General features: G+C 44.9%; 1 protein-coding gene across 4 annotated transcripts in view; it reads left to right on the forward strand.

Moving 5' to 3' along the window:
* Positions 1 to 891: 891 nt before the first annotated feature.
* Positions 892 to 18119, forward strand: part of VPS13C (vacuolar protein sorting 13 homolog C) — a 247933-nt gene continuing 230705 nt past the window's right edge. For all 4 annotated transcript variants that reach the window (XM_066592326.1, XM_066592327.1, XM_066592328.1 and 1 more), the window contains exon 1: positions 892 to 1158. In XM_066592326.1, coding sequence (XP_066448423.1) covers positions 1062 to 1158 — 97 coding nt within the window. In that variant the 5' untranslated portion in view covers positions 892 to 1061. The remainder of the gene's footprint in view (positions 1159 to 18119) is intronic.

Consider the following 18119-nt stretch of genomic DNA (forward strand, 5'->3'; position numbering starts at 1 on the left):
GGAGTGATGAATCACACAACTCCACCTTCACATCAGATGTCAGGGGAACGCCTGTTGCCTAAGTGCATTGTGCCAGCAGTTAACCACAGTGGTGGTTCCGTTATGTTCTGGGGATGGTTTACGTGGCATGGTCTGACAATAATGTGCTGTCGATAATGTGGCAATACTCTGGAAAGGGTCAGCAATACTTCCACCACGACAATGCGCCTCGTCACACATCCAACGCTGCTTTATGTTGGTTTGAGAATATAGATGTTCCACGATTGGACTGCACAGAGTCCTGACCTAACCCTACTGAACATCTTTGGGATGAACTGGAATGTCAGGTCAGGATATATGAACAGCATTCATCTCTATTGAGAGAACTCACCAGACGTTTACAGGATGAATGGAGGGAAAATACCAGCTGAAGTGTATCAGACAGTAATAGAAAAGTATGCCATGAAGAGCGTCTAATGTTATTAGGGCCAAAGGAGCAGCACTAAGTTGTTGCTCAGGTGTCCAGTTACTCCGGTGGGCTCGTGGACATTGAGTAGCGCTACAATGGTGTCAGTAATAACCATCTTGTGGCTTCTGGAAGCTGTGTCACCTCCATGATTATCCTCTGGGGCACAAGTGCATACAACGCCCCGCGCCGGGTTATAAGCAGAAGCTACACTGTGTGAACACGGCCTTCCCTTGGCTGCCCCGCACCATCCGCCTGTATCCCCCGCGGCGTTCTGTAGTGTGACTAGTCTGACATGGAGGGTCGGTCTGGTATCCGTCATACAGGGCCGGACAGGGAGGCGGGAGACACGACAGCACGGCCCTGCGCAGCAGTCAGCCAGCGGCGCGCGCTCTACCGCCACCCCACGTGACCAGCCCCGTGACACAAACACACCGGAGCCCGCTGACAGCCTGACGTGCAGCGTGCGTGGAGCGGACCGCTGCTGCTGGCGTATAAGCACAACTAGCATGCCTGACCGCAGCCCGTAGTGGTCCCGTTATAAGCGGCAGCACTTCCGGGGACACCCAGACCTCCCTCTTGTCTCGCCCGCGGAGGACTCTTCATCAGTGCGGACATGTTGGAGTCTGTGGTGGCTGACCTCCTGAACAGGTTCCTGGGGGACTACGTGGAGAACCTGGACAGGTCTCAGCTGAAGCTGGGCATCTGGGGGGGTAAGAGCGGCCGTTGTGAGGTGCGCCCTCCTATATATGACTGCGTCCGACAGCATCTGTGGAGGGTCGGGTCTGTAGCTGCGGGCTCATACCGGCGCTTACCGCGTGGGGGCGTGCCGTACCGTGCGTACCGACCAATCGCCATGCGCTGTCTTGGCATGTGTGGGCACACCAAGCTATCTTCTGTTCTGCACAGCTGTATGGTGCGTTGTATGTGTGAGGCAGTGTGAAGCCTGTTACTGCGTGTTACCTGCGCAAAACCCGTGTGCGTGATACGCCGTGAACTGGTACAAGTGTGACGGCGGATGTGATGCCTCGTGCCATCGGCTGCCCATGTAGGAGGACGGGGTGACAGCGCACAGAGGCGCCTCACCAGTGTGAGGGCCTAGACTGGTGCATGCACTAATACACTCGCCCTACGGAGCGGACCGGCGCACGGGGCGGTTTTGCTTTTTTCAGACAATTCGAACTCTGCAAGCTTAAAAAATCAGCGCGGTTCGCTGGCTCTGCCCGCGGGTGCCTGTGTACGGCGTAGCGATATCCCGTGGCAGATCGCAGTGAAAGATCGCCGTGGATAGGCAGCCGGTCTCTCTCGGCCGCAGTTTAACACGGCGATTCCTAGTGTCAAAATGTCACAGTTGTGAGACGGAACTACAACACCCCGTGTGCCTCAGGCTGCCTGTCCACGGGCGGATTCATTGCGTCCCCATGGCGATAATCTGGCTGCGGGGAACGCCGTGGACGCTTTCCATAGCGTTACTATGGAAAGTGCAGCTCCCCGATCCACAAGTGGAGAACCATAGCGATTCTCTACTCGCGGGCGACAACTCAGCATGCAGCAAATTGCCGCGATTCTCTGCAGTCAGCCTCTCTGTCAGTAGGCTCACAGCGGAGATCCGACCTGTGGCTCCTGCTCCGCCACGGAGATACGCCGTGGGATACGGCAGTGCCCGTGGACAGGCGGCCCGAGGCTGCGGTCACACCCGTGGGGACAGCTCAGCGTTTCCGTCTCTCTGCATCGGTTTTGCAGAAGAGAAACTGATCTGAAATGGGGGGGGGGAACGGATCCTTTAACTTTTTTCTGCGCCATTCATTTAAATCGGCTTTCAACAATACAGAAAAACAGGAGGCTGCAGGAAAGGCTCCGGTCTGCTTCCCTTTTGTTAGGTTTCCATGTTTCTTTACAGAAATATAGCGGTTATCTTTGCCCCAAAAACAGAAAGCTGAAAGAATGGAAGCAAATAAAAGCGTTCTGCTTGTTTGCTCTCCGTGTGGGTGTGTTTTGTGTTTTTTTTTTTTTGTTTTTTTTTTTTAATTTGAACTCCATTGAAATCAATGGAGAAATAAAATTGTGCACTTTTTTCCTCCTGGAGCAGAGATGGAATCCCTGCCCTGAGCCCTACCGCAGGTGTGACCGCAGCTAACCCGTATGTTTCCATGGACTGAACCGGTCGATACTTTGTATCTCGTTGTACACTACTGCTGTTCAGCACCAAAGTACATTACATAGTATGGGATGCAACATTGTTCTTGCCGTGTCCTTTATGCCATATAGATACAGACGAGTTCATAGAGATCAGTGGGAGCGCATGCACTCAGTCTTGGGCCCCCCCACACATGTGCTTTCTACCATGATTACCACAGCGCTTTAATCGCAGTAGAATGCTCATATCGATCTCAGTGGAGCCTCACAGACAGGCCTTCTATGGCCCAATGTCCACTGACGCATGGGATTCCCTATGCAGGAGCTCCCAGCAGAATACGACCTGCCTGCCGCCAAGGACACTGTTACCTGTCCAGGGCTTCTGCGGGTATTCTATTTTCTGGTCTGCGGAAGCGTCGGCCGGCGTACCAATGTTCATGCACAGTCCTTTTTTTTTTTTCTCGAATTTCTGCTTTCCCACAGAATCCGCAGCCAGTCTGGAATTCATTTGCGATGGGCTGAGGATCAGACGCCTTCCATTGACTTCAATAGAAGCCGTCGGTGTGGGATCCGCACTGAAATGGAGCATGCTGCGATTTGTTTTCCAGACCAAAAGGTCCGCAAAACAAATCCGCATTGTTTACTTCATGTGCGGACACCCATGCTTCCCTATGGGCCGATTGATTTGCGGACTTTCCAGTGGACATTGGGCCTATCGCAGTGTTTTCTAACGCCATGGTTTTTGAGCTCTGTCTGCTCTATTTTGCCACGTTTTTGTGCTTTAACGCACCTCCTCACCCATCACAATGATGGTGTGCGTTTATAAACAGTCAGACACAGTAACCGGTGTTCAAAAGCTGCAATGAATTTGTGGGGTTTTTCCGACTGTGTGTGTAAGTGGTCTAACACTGAATGATTACCGTTCAGATTCTTATGATTCAGCTTGTAAAAGGGCCCAAAGGCCTCATCCCCACGAGCGGAATCTGGCCGAGGACCCTGCATACCCGTCCGGGGCTTCTATTTTCTGTGCTGCGGATGTGTACACATGCGCTGTACAGTGGGGTTTTTTTTGTTTGTTTTTCCTTTTTTTTCCCCCTTTTTAAACTCCTGCTTTCTCGTGGGATCTGTGGCCCGTTCGCAATGTCAATTGACTTCAATGGAAACTGTCCATGCGGGAACCGTGAAACTGCAGTTAGTTTCCGCTCGTGCCCATGTAAAATCACTTTGCCGTAGCATGCTGTGGAGGGTTATACCTGCAGACGCTAGCTGTAGATTCTGCAACAAAAATCTATGAGGCCCAAGGGCGCTCTCACACGACCTTTTTTATCTTCAGTTTTTTGTGAGCCAAAACCAGAAGCGGAGAGAAAGTATAATGGAAAGATTGGTATATCTTCTGTATTTTGGACCCACTCCTGGTCTTGGCTCACAAAAATCTGAACATGAAACCTGTCAAGTGAAGGCGCCCCAACTTTGTAAAAATTTAACGCATCAATTGCTTTTTTGTTTTTTTTTATATATTGTAGATTACTTAGTGGTGAACGTAGATTTATAATTTTTATGTAATTATTAAAAACACCAAAATTGAGAGAAATGGTTTAAAAAAATTGTTTTTTCATATCCTCAACTGCACTATGCCAGATACCTACGTATATATTGTACTAATGATATAGGCGTCCATTTGGTCATCTGGAAAACTTTGCATGTTTTGGGGCAATTTAGAAACGTACTAATTTTTTTTAAAGTTCAATTTTAATCGAGAATTTCTAATTACTATTTTATATCCATGATGGCACCCAAACCACAGGCTGTTAGTAAGAGCTGTTTTGGGCATTTCTCCCTCTTGGAGAGGATATGGGGGGGGATGGAGAACATTCTTCCCCACTAGGGCAGTGAAAGGAGAGACTTTCTCGCATGTAGGAAAATTGGCTTCCTGTGTTTTTTTTGTTTTGTTTTTTTTTTTTTTTTTTTTTTTTTTTTTTTTACAAACGTGCAGAGTTTGAATAGTCCAGAAAAACCCAAACCCTGGTTCATGCGCTAATGCGCTCTGTAGCAAGGAGTGCATTGGCACATGCGCCCTCCGGGCCATGTATTTCTGCTGCAGATCTGCTCCTCGGTGCCCCGGATCTGCACATGGATTCAGTTCTATGTTTTAGCACATCTCATCTCCTCCGTGTGCCTGCGTAATACTGTATGCTGTACTCATATGAAAAGTTGGGTGATTTTTGTAGTAACTTAAAGGGACCATATCACCAAAAATGTATTTGTATTAATTAAATTCAAATGAAACCTTTTTCATTTTTCTAATCTGCTTGTAGATTGTATTTTTTCTTTTCGGTTGCCTTTACATAACTATGGGGGCTGCCATCTTTCCTGAGCTTGCTTTATCAGCATTTTGAAGATATGCTTTACGGCAGCTCCCTGGGCTGTTCACACAATGGACAGGAGAGGACCCATTGACTTGTATTGGTGACCATTCTAGGCATGCTCTGTGCAGAGGTCCCTTTGCAGGGGGTGGGGGGAGTAGATAGCGCTGATACCCAGAGGCTTGCTAGCAAGTTTTAGCATAGGATGGCAAGCACGCAGCAGTGGCCCATGACCCGCGTCCCATTCGTTCTTTTTATAAGTCAGCAAGGAACCTCAGACGTTTTTATAATATTTCCTGCGGATATAAAATAACTACCTACAAAGGGTAAATCCCTTTAAGAGGATTCCTCGTGAAATGCATTCTGTCTGTGGCTCCCAAACTATAAGTTCTCCTTCACACATGCACCACAGCATTGCGGCGAGAAAATTGCAGCGATATCGAATCACTGGTCCGTGCGTTATTGCTGCATCTTCTCCCAGCAATACTGCGATTTGGTAGCACTATAAAGTCGCATTGACGCTTCAAAGTTGCGTGAGTTTGCGAGGATTTTTGGTGGGGGGGAGGGTGGGGGCTTAAAATATAAGTCCTACCCCGAAAATCAGCCATAGGTGAAGGGGGGAAAAAAAGTATACATCACCGCTCCTGCGCTGTCTGAAAAATACACGCTTCCTGGAAGCGCTGACTGTGATTGGCTAATGCTTAGCCAGTCACAGCCAGCGCTCGAATAGCTGTGATTGGTTTAATCACAGCCACTCTTCGAGCGCTGGCTGTGATTGGCTGATGCTTGGCCAATCACAGCCAGCACTTCCAGAAGGCGGGTATTTTTCAATCCCAGTCTAGAAGAGATCAGTGCCAGGACCTGGGGAGAAGCTGTGGCGGAGCACGGGAGAGATGATGTGTACTTTTTTTCCTTTCAGCTAGGGCTTAGATTAGAGCTTTGACAGTAGGATTTCCTACTGTCAAAGTTGCATCATGCCGCACGAAAACCGCATTTTCATGCGATGTAATGCAACAGAGAAGAAGGCTCCATAGGGAAACATGGACTACAAAACCTCACGAGTCGCGAGCATATAGCCAGACCCGCAAGATTTTTGTGTCGATTGTCATATGCTACAAAATATCGCATGTGTAAAGTAACCCATAGGAAAGCATGGGCTTCTCATACATGCGATTTGTAGCAACGCTACAAAATCGCGTGACTTTGTCGCCTGTGTGAATGAGGCCTTAAAGGGGTTGTCCCGCGGCAGCAAGTGGGTCTATACACTTCTGTATGGCCATATTAATGCACTTTGTAATGTACATTGTGCATTAATTATGAGCCATACAGAAGTTATAAGAAGTTTTTCACTTACCTGCTCCGTTGCTAGCGTCCTCGTTTCCATGGAGCCGACTAATTTTCGGCGTCTAATGGCCAAATTAGCCGCGCTTGCGCAGTCCGGGTCTTCTTCTTTTCTCAATGGGGCCGCTCGTGCAGGATGCTGGCTCCATGTAGCTCCGCCCCGTCACGTGCCGATTCCAGCCAATCAGGAGGCTGGAATCGGCAATGGACCGCACAGAAGCCCTGCGGTCCACCGAGGGAGAAGATCCCGGCGGCCATCTTCAGCCGGTAAGTAAGAAGTCACCGGAGCGCGGGGTTTCAGGTAAGCGCTGTCCGGTGTTCTTGTTTAACCCCTGCATCGGGTTTGTCTCGCGCCGAACGGGGGGGGGGGGGGGGGTTGAAAAAAAAACAAACCCGTTTCGGCGCGGGACAACCCCTTTAAGCTAAATTCGTCTGCTGAGGATCTGATGTGGGTCAGTCATAGGCCCCTCACAGACTAAGCCAGACACCTACTGCACACTGAGGGGCAATCACCCCGAAACAGCTGTCTGTGCATTCCCAATCATTGATCAGACTTGATATAAAGTCACTTTGATTTGAAGGAATGCTGCCCTCCAATAGGGAATTCTTCCATCTTTCTTATTTGCGAGATCTGATGAGCATTTCTGTTAAAACTCTGCATCCAGCACAGGTGAATGGGACAAATTATACCTTATTCACATGCTTAGGGAAAAACATCCTTAGAGCTTCTTCAGACGGCTGTGATTTTCTGAGTTTTCTTCTATATAGTTTTGGGCTCCCCATGCGCAAAACTATATAAAAGAAATTTACTCCTCGCTGCGTTGGACGGCTGTTTGGGCAGTCCAGCACTGCGGCATCTGACAGGTGACATAACCCAGCCAGCAGGCCTGGTGACATCCCGTAAACCTGTCACATGGGCCTACTAATGTAGAAGCCCCAAGGCAGGTTGAACAAGACAGTAGCATTGTATTAGGAAATGACTGTTCATGCAATTACCGGAGGTATTTTTGTAGGTTCACCGCGGACAAACCTACTATTTAAATAAGCCTTCTTATCCGGGTTGATTCTTAGAATTCATAATAATCTTATTTTTCTTTTGGCTTACCAGTTCCCCCGGATTTTATGCATATCTACCCCTGAGGGCAAGTATTCACAGAAGCAGTAGTAACAGCTATGTGCAGTAGATGCTAGAGAAGCCACTTTGTGGAACTGAATAGTAGTTCAGAGAAAAGGCACTTCTTAGAATTTTTATTTTAGCAGGAACTTAATCATGTTGTCTGAAGATGTTAAAATGAGATTTTGCCAAGTCTCTTGCTGTGTGCCTACGGGGCAGTAGTTGGCAGCAACATTGGACAGTCTAGTCACTTACCTACACCAAGTACATTTGTGGGGTTCAAGAGGAAAACCTCTACAGGATGAAGACTATTTCCAAATAGTTTTTTCGCCATTACTTTTAAGTAGTTTAACCCCTTGAAGGGGTTGTGTTGTGCTGCTTTCTCGTTTGTGTGTATTATAGGCAATCAATAATGCTAGTGTGAGTGGGTTAACGAGTCATTGTACTTTCATTGACTCCATTCACCCTGTATTCTGTGCACGTAATACAGGATGAAATTTCGCCCGTGTGACCCTGCTCTAAAAATGGTTCCCCTCGCTGGAAAATGTAACAAACGGCACCCACAGGTCTTCTGCTGACAATTGTGGGTCTCCGCTATGATGCAGTTTTCTACAGTCTGAGTAGGAGATGTCACCGGCTGGTGCAGCCAATCTCGGAGCTCAGCGATTGAGTGCTGAGCTCATTTAGTATTTTCTAACATGGGGTAGACTAATTCATGTCTGACTACTCAGTTTTTGGTTTTTTTTTTCATCCCTGTGTCTTAAGATTTGTAACTTTTTTTTTTTTTCTCTTTTTATTTATTGGTACTATTATTTAATGTACCATATATTTTATTGAAGACACTTTCTTACTGGGGTGATATGAGAAAACTGATATTCCACTACTTTGGTTTTTGGCTACAGTTAAAATGAGAAGCGTGGGTCAGTCCAATCATGGCAATACCAAACTTATCATTTGTATTATGTTTCATCACTCTGAAAAGTTTAAATTTGCTTTTTGTAGCATCTTTCCATATGTTTTGTTTTTCCATGGGACACTGTGAGGGCTTGTTTTTTGTGTTGGCAGCTGTAGTTTTTATTGGTATCATTACTGAATACATATCAATTTTTGATCACTTTTTAGTCAACTCTTTGGAAATTTTATCTTCTTCCAGTGTCAACTGTTTAGGATAAATAATGCAGTATTTAATTTTTTTTTAATGAAATGTGGAAGAACCTGTTTGTTTTTGTTTAGTAATTTTAACCCATTAAGGAACAGGGTGTGTTGGCCCTGAAAGAACAGACACTTTTTAGTCATTTGAACCATGTGGTGGTTTTACTCCCCTATTTATTTTATTTTTTTTCCTCCTGCTAAAAAAAGTTTATGCTGCGTTTTTACTTTCTTTAACACATACGGCTATTTCCTTCACTTACAAGTGACTAACATATTCCCCAATTTTAACAGTACTGCACCACTGCCAGCTGTCTAGAGGCATGAAACGTGCGACAAGGGATTTCTTATGGCACATATGGTGGCCGTCGTGTATAATGGTCCTTTATATGCTGAACAGCAGCTGACTTTTGGAAAGTATGAAAAGCTCTACAAACACTGCAGTGGTTTTTTTTGTAGCTTTTTGGATAAACTGTATTTTTTTTTTCTTAGGCCCCCTGTCCACGGTTGAGGCGGAATATCGCTAGCGATATTCCGCTGCCCAGGAGCAGGGGAGAGAACTGTCAGTTCTCTGCGGTGAGCCTATCTGACAGATAGGCTCACCGTGGCAAATGGGGGCATGCCGCGATTTCAGTCCTGCAAGCACAGAATCGCTATAATTCTCCGCTCGTGGTCAGGAGGCTGCGCTTTCCACAGCAACGCTATGGAAAGTGTGCACTGCGTTATACGCGGCCGGATTATCGCTGCGAGTAACGCAATGCACAATCTCCAGTGGACAGGAGCCCTTAGTAGGGCATAGGTTGTTTTTTTTATTTATTTATTTATTTATTTATTTATTTATTTTTATTTTCTTAATGGTGTTTTCCAATTTTGTGAATAAATGTGACTGTTTAGATATTGTATTTCAATCCTGCTCAATGAAGATACTTAAGTAGTCTTAATAGCCAACTGAAGCGATAACTAGCAAGCTTTCAAAAGATATCCGCCACTGAGAACTGTAGCTTATCTTTTTAGGCTTCCAGAACACTAGTATATTTGGGGCTGTGAGCTGACCATGTTGTTTCACAAGTAGCACATGACCAATTATAGCCAATGAGGCTATGAAGAGTTTTGTGTTTTCATACGAGCGTTAGAACTTCTCAAATGTCCTATATCTGTCCGTATCGCGGACGAGAAATGGGTTATTCTAAGGAATGTTTATGCGCGGTTTGTGTAAATTAAACAGCGCATACACGTCAATTTGTTGTCCGATGCAAGTTGTGGCTGAACACTTTGTCTTAGTGAGGATTCAGATGAGTGTGTCATAGGTCCGTGGTGCGCTTCAATATTCCGCGAGGGAAGTCCCCTTGTCACATTGTTCAGTGACAAGGGGACTCCCCACGGGGAGTAAAGAATCCCCTACCACAGCTGTGGCAGAGGATCGCCCGTACCCCTGCAGTGATTTTCAGGGAAGGGCTTTAAATATAAGCCCTTACCAGAAAATCATTTCTATCTGGTGTAAAAAATATTCTCCTCAGCTGCCGTGGCTTAGGCGCGTCCAGCCTGTCTTCTCCCTGCACTGCTCTGCAGCTGAAAGGGCTGTATCTGATTGGCTGAGCGCTCAGCCAATCACAGGCAGCACTTAGACAGCACTCAGCTGTCAATCAATGAATGGCTGTCACAGCACTCAGCCAATCACAGGCAGCGCTTGGCCATTCATGTGCGATTTTCAAATATGCGGAATAGGTGACAGTATTGCAGGATTTTTGGTGTATATTAAAGCATGGCTTTCATTGCAGATAGGTTTGGTCTGTCTGTATACAGATAAGCAGAAGTAGGCGTCACTCTGCATTTTAACAACTTGTTGATTTAATGGCCGTTTCCCACATATAGAAGTTAATTAACATACTGTTTTCTAACAATGGCGTTATTTTTCCTTTTCCTGCATCTCTGCTCTGTTGACTTGATGTGGATGTTTGATTTCTCTGCCCCGCGCCAGGCCTGCAGAGGCTTTGTGCAACACGCCAGCTGAACATCGTAGATTCTAACCGAATATTATAAGCTGATCTGGTAAAAACTGTTATATCCCGTTGCTATCTTGTACAATATGATCTAGACCCCCGCCACCAGGTCTAAATGTACGCATGTCAGAATCCAAATTACTTGGAAAGTGCCGCTGACAGTCAGTAACACCCCCTGTCCACGGCAGTTTATTCGCCGGCTGATGCTTCCCATAGCATTGCTATGGAAAGCACCGGCACCTGTCCACGAGCGGAGAATCATTGCGAATTGCCCTGATTCTCCGCAGTCAGCCTATCTATTAGATAGGGCTGACCGGCGGAGATTCGCTGGCGGCTCCTTCTTTCGGGCTGCGGCTCCCACGGCGGAGCTTTGCCGCAGGATACCGTATCGCCCTAAGTACCCTTAGTCGTGCCAGCTTTTTGACTCATGGATGCTTTGGTACGCTTTCAAGCAGCATACTCCAGATTACTAAATATTCATATGTGTATACATAGGGATAATGAAGATTACAGATGAGTCAGTGTTGTGGAGACGAGTAAACTTATTTATACGCAATATGTGAATAAGATGCAACACAACATGCCTTAGAAATGAGTTACTTGTGTTCTATTACTGCAAAGGATTACTAGAGGCAATGTGGGAGATTTACCAAGCAGGAATGCTGGCACAAATTGCTCTAAATTAAAGTATAGAACATGACGTCTGCCAAATTTATTACGTGTTATAGGTAATTTGGACACTTTACTAGACTGTTTTTAAAGGGGTTTTAAAGGAACTTGGCTCCACCTCCTGACCCTCCCATTGTAAATAGTGGCGAAGGCAGGAGCTCATTGCACTGCTCCCAACTCTTCCAGCCTCCTCCCCCTGCAGAGAGGGACACCGTATATCGGCCGGCGTGAGAACCTGGCCGATATACGAACATGTGAATAAGCCCTAATCCTGTAAAAGTAATGCATACCTATCCATCCAGGCTCCACATAATGCGTACATGTAAGGGCTCACGCGCTTAAACATGCAGCTATTAAAACCAATAGTTTTGTATGGGAACATTCAGATTCCTTCATCTGAGCGTTCCCATAGGAAACCATTGGTTCTAATAGCCGTGTGAATTTTTTTTTTTTGCGAGCCTAGCTGTGTGAAAGAGCCTTAAAGGGGTTCTGTCATTACAATCTGTATTTTTTTTCTCCAGTAAATCTGCCCCGCTGGCACAACCTGTGGTAAATAACACATATAAAACGTTTTTTTCAGAAGTAGTACTTACCTAGGCTCCATTTTTCACCTCCATGCTCTGTTTACATCTTCAGCCCCTCCTGCTAGGAGGTCATCTCCCAGCACCCCTTGCTGTGCTGACCACTTCCGCCCTCACAAAGCTACTTCCGCCCATCCAGTGCAGTGAATAGTCCTGCCTGCAGTCTACCAAAATCTGCTAGTGTTTCTCCCTGGGTCTCTGAACACCCAGAGTTTCCCAAGGGCCTCCAGATCTTCCCTGCAATCTCACAGTAGCCACTCAAAGCAGTCACTCAAAGCAGTCACTCAAAGCAGTCACTCAAAGCAGTCACTCAAAGCAGTCACTCAAAGCAGTCACTCATAGCAGTCACTCATAGCAGTCACTCAAAGCAGTCACTCAAAGCAGTCACTCATAGCAGTCACTCAAAGCAGTCACTCATAAAAATCACTCACAGTAGTCACTCCACATGGTAAAAACAGGAATATTCCCCATGCAATGTATTGTATGAGTGTATGTATATATACATTTATCAATGCGTATATGTATCAAGATGTGTGTGTATAGATATATGTACGTATGTGTGTGTGTGTATGTATATATATATATATATATACACACACATACATACACACACACACATATAATATGTATAGTAATATATCTACACACTGCATAGGACATGTACGTTCCACGCTTACACCCATGTGCGCCTGCCCTCAGAGAGACAAAAAAATGCACAAAAGTGTGCGCAACTGCACTTACATCTGTATAAAGCTGGTCTTATTGTATGTATATATGTATGTCCTGTTGTACCGCCTCTAGCTTGGATACAAGATGTGATATAGGCGGGCATGCAGGCTCTAGTACCCTGTTGTACCACCTGTAGCTAAGATACAAGATGTGATACGGGGGGCATGGAGGCTCTAGTACCCTGTTGTACCACCTGTAGCTTAGATACAAGATGTGATACAGGGAGCATGGAGGCTCTAGGACCCTGTTGTACCGCCTCTAGCTTGAATACAAGATGTGATATGGGGAGGCATGGAGTCTCTAGTACCCTGTTGTACCACCTGTAGCTTAGATACAAGATGTGATACGGGGAGCATGGAGGCTCTAGTACCCTGTTGGGCCACCTCTAGCTTGGATACAAGATGTGATATGGGCGGGCATGGATACTCTAGTACCCTGTTGTACTGCCTCTAGCTTGGATACAAGATGTGATACAGGCGGGCATGGTGGCTCTAGTATCCCGTTGTACCACCTCTAGCTTGGATACAAGATGTGATACAGGCAGGCATGGAGGCTCTAGTATCCCGTTGCACCATCTCTAGCTTGGATACAAGATGTGATACGGGTGGACATGGAGATTCTAGTACCCTGTTGTACTACCTCTAGCTTGGATTCAAAATGCGAAACGGACGGGCATGGACGTTCTAGGACCCTGTTGTATCGCCTCTAGCTTGGATACAAGACGTGATATGGGTGGGCACGCTGCCACTTGGGATGCATTATGCATTGACACTTGGGGGTCAGGATAACAGCATGCTGACAATAGAGGGCAATGTATAGCTTTATGTCTTTGGTGATGTTAAATTCATTCTCTGTGGCTGATTTTACACAAGTGAGCACTATATCAGCCCGAGAAACTCAAACCAATATCTCGCATGGCAAATATGCGAGTGTGTCTGCCAGTGCAGTGCGCCTTGTAAGAACAATGCATTGCGATGTGTGTATGTGTGTATCATATATATACACATACATACATACATACAAACAAACACACACACCGCTGTAGGAGCAACTGTAAGAAACAAAATAAATGGTGGGAATACGGCGGCCGCCTGATCTTTCACGCACATAGTATTCATAGGGGAGGTCCCATATTTTCTCGGTCAAGTATTAACGAGAGAGAAACCACAGTAATCATAGGCTTAGTTTTGTCCCAATATACGGCCGTGACAATCATGGCCGCATAAGGGAAGAAAATTACATTCGCCTGAAACCGCCATATACACACACACAGACAAATAAAGCTAGATAGATATATGTGTGTATATACACATAAACATATAGATGAATAGACGCGGATGGATAGACGGGCAGACGGATAATTACAGACGGATAGATGGATAAATACAGATGCATAGAGAGATAAATGTAGACGGATAAATACAGACGGATAAATACAGACGGATAGACACAGACGGGTAGACAGATACAGATAGCATATATATGCATATAAATATATATATATATATGCATATATGCTTTTTATATATATACTTTTATTTATATATATATATATATATATAAAAAAGCATATATGTGTGTGCATATATATATATATGCATATATATATGCATATGCATATATATATATATGCATAAATATATATATATGCATATATACATATATATATATACATATATATATATATATATACACACATATATGCATATATACATATATATATATATATATATACACATATATGCATATATATATATATGTATATATGCATATATATATATATATATGTATATATGCATATATATATATATATATATATGTGTGTATATATATATGCGTATATATATATGCATATGCATATATATGTGCATATATTTATATATGCACACACACACACACACACATATATATATATGCATATATTTATATATGCACACACATATATGCTTTTTTATATATATACTTTTATTTATATATATATATTTATATAAATAAAATATATATATGCTTATATGCAGAAGCTTGCATTTCCATTGGCTAATAGAAATATATTCTGCCTGACAACAGTGTCAGGGATACATTTCTATTGGCCGAGAGGCAGCAGAAGCTTGCATTTCCATTGGCTAATAGAAATGTATTCTGCCTGACAACAGTGTCAGGGATACATTTCTATTGGCAGAGAGTGTGCACGTGTAAAGTGCTCCCAGGCGAGCGCGAGCGCGCCGCAGACTCGCGCATGCGCAGTCGTGTGCCGCTGTCTCGCGCGTGCGCAGTCGTGCCGTTGTCTCGCGCGGCTACCTTCATTCCGCGCTTCCTCACAAGACAATGTACGCACACGTCACTAGTGACGTATGCGTACATTGACCTGAAGGAAGCGGAAGGTAGGCAGTGTACGCTTTTTGACCGGATGGAAGAAAATCGGGTGCTGGAGGTCACGTGACCGAATTGACAAGCGGCTCCAGGAGAAGATTTGGGATAAGAAGAAGAGGTAAGCAGGCTGCCTGGGGAGCAATAGGTAAGTATAAAATTTTTTGTTGTTAATGACAGAACCCCTTTAAGGGTGTATGTACTTTGCCATTGCAGCCATCTCAACACTGCAAATTGCTGCAAAAGACTTAACAAGGGGTCTTTTATGAACCTATTATGGGTGTGTGAACATTTAGAAGTCATAGCTTAATTTTAGCAACAACAAGGGCCATTTATAAACGTACAAGGATTGATTGAAGAGTCACAAGACTGATGGTTTCTGTCCAGAATCAGATGACTCTTCAGGCTCTGAACATTTATTTTTCAAAGTGGCTTCCTTCATGTTCAATGCGTCTTTTACAAGGCTGTAAAAGCTATTCAAACACATGTGACAGCCTGGTTTGTGACATTACCTGCAGCGATTCAGCCGTAGCTTGTTTTTGCTTCATTAGGTTTTTTTTAACTTTTTTTTTTGTTTGTTTTGTTTTTCAATGTTACAGCTCAGCAATGTGGCCCTGGTATTCAAAAAGCCTGCACCAGGCCTTTTAACATTGCAATTTTAGTGGTGACTTAACAAGGGTTTCATAAGAATTAATGACTTCATTGGTCGTTCGGTATTGGGCCACTCACTTTCTTCTGTTCTTTTCACAAGCTAGCAGACTCGTAACATTTTTGCTACCATCAGATCACACATGTTGTTAGAAGTCTCAAAGCACAGTGTAGACCTCAATGCAAAAAGCCATTTTGAATATCTGTTTAAACCCTCCACAGATAGAAGTCATCTCTCTGATTTTGTAAAATAGTCTTGCCTGTGTGTGATATATTATCTTATAAGCAGCAGTGGGATAGGGATACAGGGAAGACCTTGGATCTTGACCACTGGGGCGTTTAGCACAGCTAAACTGTCCAACGTTATGTAGCTGGTAGAAGCTGGATGGTAAGTCTTGCTTCAGAAGTATATGGTGCCAGATAGACTGTCCCATATATATCTTGGGGTCTTGTCGTTGGGCTTCAGGAGGTGTGGACAGAGTACCATATATGATGGGAATGCATAATTGCGCTTAGATTTTGGATCTGTATTTACCATATGATTAACATCGGTGACAGAATAAATCATAAGAGAAAACCCACACAAGTACTGCTAAATGCCCCCATTCCTGACATTCCGAAAAGCACTAGAAGGCTCATCTACTACATTTTACTGGCTAGGAGCTGGAAAACAAGTGAGATCCCTTTTAGACCTAATTAAGAATAAAGATACGTGGATAATGGTTGATACTTGACACCTTGTCTAATTTTGAGGCGGTTTGGTCCTCTTGGGCATTTATATGGTGAATTCATTGCTTAACCCTTAATCTGGTGTTGGCATTTGTGTAAAGGTGGCAGCCTTTGAACTCGCCATTATTACTCCTTCCCACACTTGGGTATGTCTTGTCTCTACTTTGCGTGTCTAATGTTGACTAGTTTGTACAGCTTTTACCAGGCTAGTATGGGAACTTACATTGTGTCGCTATGTTGGTTATTCTGTCAGCTCTATTGTCATATTGTTGACATTCTATATCTGTATTCTTTAAAAACACAATTATTGAAAGTACAAAGAATGTAAGATGTCGGTGGTCAGTGAAAGGTTGAAGGGATAGGTTAGGGCTAGGATAAACCCAGTGGTAGGGTTAGGGCTAGGATAAACCCAGTGGTAGGGTTAGGGCTAGGATAAACCTAGTAGTAGGGTTAGGGATGAGGTAGGATGTGATCAAATCATGTGCTTTTCATCCCTAGTGGGAGAAACAAGTTTTAGGAGCAGAACTCTGAGTACTTTTGTACAAAGGCATTGTCGAAACGGTAGGTTCAAGCTTTCTCCAACTTCGATCTTGTCTTTAAACCTTTAACGACTACCTATAAGCCTTTCTACAGCAGTCCTTAAGGGGTCTAATTCTGATGTAAACGCCTTTATGATAATGCATTCAAATACTAACACAGGTCTCCCGTGCCAGTAGGAGCGGAGAACTCTCTGTCACTAGACAGCTTGACTCCAGCTGTAACAGCGGGGACTGGTGAAACAGCTGATTTATGTCACGGTCACACTAATGTGATTGCGGAGTCCTGATGGGTTGCTGAATGTTTTAAGATGGCCTCCGGGTCTTTCTGCTACGGTGCTGTATGACATTCAGCCTCTAGGCTTTATAATACAATGCAGTACTAAAGTATTGAAGTATATTATTTAAAAAAAAAAAACACAATCAAAAGTCAGAATCCCACCTTTCCTCCTAAGCCTAGGTTCCCACACATCGGAAACCCGGCGGAAATCTCACGGTTTGGCCGCAGTGAAAAACCGTGAGATTTCCGCCTGGGGAAGCGCTGCTTCAAAACCCGCGGCACTTAGCCGCAGGTTTTGAAGCGGCCTGGCCACTCGCTCTTCTGCTGCGGCCGGCGCTCCCATAGAGGAGAGTGCGGCCGCAGCGGAGAGAGAAAAAGAATGAGCATGCTGCGGCCGTCTGATCCGCGCCGCAATGCCGACTTTGTCGCAGCGGATTTGCCGTCCCGTGTGGACGAGATTTCTGAGAAATCTCGTCCACATGGCTGGCTAATCTTGGGATTAGCGGCCGCAGGCAGACTTGCCGCGGCAAAATTCCGGATCGAATTTTCAAGGCAAATCTGCCCCATGTGAACCCAGCCTTAGGCTAACTTTACACAGGCGAGCGCGATATTGTGCCATGAATCACAGCCCCATATTGAGCTCGCCATCCATGTGAAATCTTCGCGGATGAGAGACCTTTTTTATGTAAAAACAGTCTCCCATCACTTAAGGGATGTAGCCATCCTCTGGCGCAGCTAACCATTGTCTTCAATGGGAGACCTCATCGAATCGCGTGCACCTAGTGCGTGGTGCGATGCTGTCGCCGGCCCCACTGAATACAATGGTCGCTGCAATAGGGAGAGCACATAGAAAGATAAGACATGCTGCAATTTGTTTCTTACATCGCGGTGACATGCAGGAAATCATTGCTGATGTGTATGACCCCAGCCAAATAAAAATGGGGTTCATATTTGTGAGATTTGTGCGTCTTGTAGTGCACAAGTCGTGTGTGTACGTTTACAAAGCCATCCCTGTGTTTGTACTGTTTTATG

This window comes from Eleutherodactylus coqui, chromosome 2 (genome assembly GCF_035609145.1).
Source record: "Eleutherodactylus coqui strain aEleCoq1 chromosome 2, aEleCoq1.hap1, whole genome shotgun sequence".
Classification (NCBI taxonomy): domain Eukaryota; kingdom Metazoa; phylum Chordata; class Amphibia; order Anura; family Eleutherodactylidae; genus Eleutherodactylus; species Eleutherodactylus coqui.